Raw genomic sequence first — 3168 nt, 5'->3', positions numbered from 1 at the left:
ACGTGTTTGAGAAGAGTTTGCTACTTTCTCCAAGGCCCTGAGAGGTGATATCACCCTCTCCCCTACGTGGTGTGAGCTGGCAACCACAAGGGGGTGACTTCCATAGCAGATCCCCTGAAGGGGAACAGACAGCGGGTGGCCCCACGGACCCGCAGGATTCTTGAGCTGCCCACGACAGCCAGTGCCTCATGTCCTCGTCTAGAAGCTGCAGCCGGGTGTTTACGAGCTTAGCAGTAAAAACTCCACTGGTGGCCTGCGGATAAGCAAAGCTGGTGTCCTTTCCCTTGCACACTGGCAGTGTTCTGTCGCAAGGGGTTCAGTGCTGAGGCCATTCCTTTCTCTTGGGAAACTGTCACGGGTAGGGTGGCCATTTCTTCAGGCTTGCTGACCCCAGGCTAGCCTCACACCAGCCCAGCGGCCCCCTTCGGCGCAGTGTGGCCGGGGGAAGATTATCTGTGGCTTTATCAGACAGATGGTGTCTGGAATCCTCAATCTACCATCTCAGCTGTTTGACCTTGGACAAAGCTGGCCTCAACTACTCGCCCATGAGCTGGAGGTCTCTGCGGTACCTACGGCACTGGGCTGTCATGAGGATGAAATGAGAATGTACACAGCGTACCCAGCACACAGCGTTCGTCCAGGAAGCGGCAGCGCTCATAATTTTCTGTGCATGAGTGGCGGTAACAAACTCCTCTTTTTCAAGAGCACACTCTGTGGTTTCTAAAATCTAGGAAAGAAACAAATTGCCTTTCTCAGCAGAAACCTGTGAAAACACCTCAGGGACACCCATACCATGAGACCACTGCCCCAGCTATTTGAATAAGCGCAGGTTAGAGCCTCACAGCTCTTCATCCCCAGCGTGGTACTACTCATCCCGTGAATGGCCACGTTCTACTCGCAGGTGAAATGAACTGGTTTTAATCAATCAGCCTTACGACAATCTTGAGGACAAGAGATTTGGGACATTTCTTGGGCCGCATTAGACCTGAAGCCAGCAGGTCACAGACTTAGGACCCAAGTCAAACCCTTGCTCAGGTGGGACACCTATGCACCTGGTTCTGGCCTGTGATCTCTCCTGGAAGCCGAGCATCATTTGCAAGTGTGTCCGTAGGAGGTGTTGCTTTTTTTGTGGTTGTTGTTGAGGCAGAGTCTTGCTCTATTGCCCCAGAGCTGGAGTGCAGTGGCACCATCTTGGCTCACTGCAACCTCCACCTCCCGGGTTCAAGCGATTCTCCTGCCTCAGCCTCCCAAGTATCTGGGATTACAGGCACGTGCCACTGCACCTGGCTAATTTTTGTATTTTTAGTAGAGATGGGGTTTGACTATATCGGCCAGGCTGGTCTTGAACTCCTGACCTCAGGTGATCCACCTGCCTCAGCCCCTAAGAGTGCTGGGATTATAGGCAGGAGCCACCACCCAGCCAGGAGGAGGTGCTCTTAATGCGTAGGACATGTCCACTGCCTCCCGCCTCCTCTCCCCAGTGTTTTCATCCTCAGGTTGAGCCTGGAGTCTGGGTTTCACAGAAACGTGGATAACAATGACATTGGTTATAGAAATAGGCGGCACCTACTCTACGTCCATCAGCGTGAGCATATAAAAACAGTTGTTTTTTTTTTCTTTTGTTAGACAGTTTGCAGTATAGCTTGGGAGATAAAACATACCAGTCTCTGTAAAGATTAAATTTACTTAAATCACATAAGATTATTCAAAGCCATAGGCATGATTACGTCTCTATAGAATCAAGAAGATTTTCTGTGTGGAGAATATCTCATGGAGATTTGAAATGTGTTGCCTCTCCTGAGCAGCCAGGATTAACTCCGCCTAGGAGGAGGTTTTGGATAAGGGTCAGGCTGGTGTCCTTCTTTCCTGCCTCCATGGGTTGTCACCTTCTGCTATGTCAGGGGGGTCCCTTGCTTAAGATGTTGTAAGAAGCACCCCAAATGCCAGGCTTCCCGCCATAGCTGGCCGGCTGCAGGGCTCACCAGCCTTGCACTGAGGTCAGCACCTCAGTCACTCCCCCTTTTGTCTTTCACCATGAAAGCGTGGCTTTTAATGGAGGCCAAATGCTGTGACACCAGTATCAAGTCACAAAAGTCGCTCGTCTGTTGCCTGTTGAAGCTGAGAGGCAGTGTGGGGTTGGGGTCAGAGGGGAGGGAGGGCTCCTGGGCGCTGCCCATGGGCCTCACTCCTCTGCCTCCACTCACACGGGCTCGTGTGACCAGATGGGTTTTCTCTTCTGGAGGAAGGCCGTGATGCCCTCCTGCCCGTCCCGCAGGGCCAGATTGTCCACCATGGCCTGCGAGGTGAGGTAGTAAGCCGTCCCCAGGTCCTGGGGCAGCTGCTTGTAGAAGGTGGCTTTGCCCAGGGACACCACCGGGCGGCTCAGTGACGCGATCTTCCTCGCGATCCGCATGGTCTCCTCCTGCAGCTCTGCCTCTGGCACCACTTTGCTGAGCAGCCCATGGAGCAGGGCCTGCTGGGCAGAAATGGGCTCCCCAGTAAAGAGCATCTCCAAGGCCACCTACGGGGAGACACGGGAGGTCACTGAGGTGCTCTCCTGTGACCCGCCCTCCCCCTACCCGAGTCCCGCCTCGGCTCAATGACCTGCTTCCTCAAATACCACGTCACCTGCCAGCCCTGATGTCTTCAGCGCCCTAACTCCTGCCCGGGAGGAGAGCGGATCTTTCCAAGAGCGAAGAAACCACACCGGCCCCAGGGGCAGTGACTGTCCCGTGTTGTCTTGCTCCTGCACAGATCTGGTCACTGAGCCCTGCCACGGCTGGGGATTTCGTCTACCTCTTTTGAGGGCCAAGCACAGGATGGAATCCACATCAGCTGGGATGACCCACAGACACTGCAGTGTGGGGGTGGGGAGGGCGGAGTGGGGTTTCCAGTACCTCTCAGAACCCACTGGGGCCACTTCCCACAAGCACATAGGGGCTGCCACCTCGGCTTGATTGGAGAGAGCAGCCCCAGCCTCCTGGAGAAGCGAGGATTTACAGACAATGTCTTCAGGGACCAGATGTAGAGCCCAGCGTGGTTTTAACTCACCAATGGGTAAGAAGTGGCAAGGAGAGGATGCCCTCTCCCCTCCTACAACTCTCCCCCGGGGTTCCAGGGCTGGTGAAGAGCAGGGAGCCCAGCTCCCTCCCTCCCTACTGTGTCCTC

The 3168-nt window shown here is 54.7% G+C and overlaps 1 protein-coding gene across 1 annotated transcript in view; it reads right to left on the bottom strand.

Moving 5' to 3' along the window:
* Positions 1-1664: 1664 nt before the first annotated feature.
* Positions 1665-3168, bottom strand: part of ECHDC3 (enoyl CoA hydratase domain containing 3) — a 34174-nt gene continuing 32670 nt past the window's right edge. Inside the window, exon 7 of the mRNA XM_011934285.1 lies at positions 1665-2521. Coding sequence (XP_011789675.1) covers positions 2201-2521 — 321 coding nt within the window. The 3' untranslated portion in view covers positions 1665-2200. The remainder of the gene's footprint in view (positions 2522-3168) is intronic.

Source organism: Colobus angolensis, unplaced genomic scaffold (genome assembly GCF_000951035.1).
Source record: "Colobus angolensis palliatus isolate OR3802 unplaced genomic scaffold, Cang.pa_1.0 Scaffold133, whole genome shotgun sequence".
Classification (NCBI taxonomy): domain Eukaryota; kingdom Metazoa; phylum Chordata; class Mammalia; order Primates; family Cercopithecidae; genus Colobus; species Colobus angolensis.
This window is presented reverse-complemented; position numbering and strand designations above follow the sequence as displayed.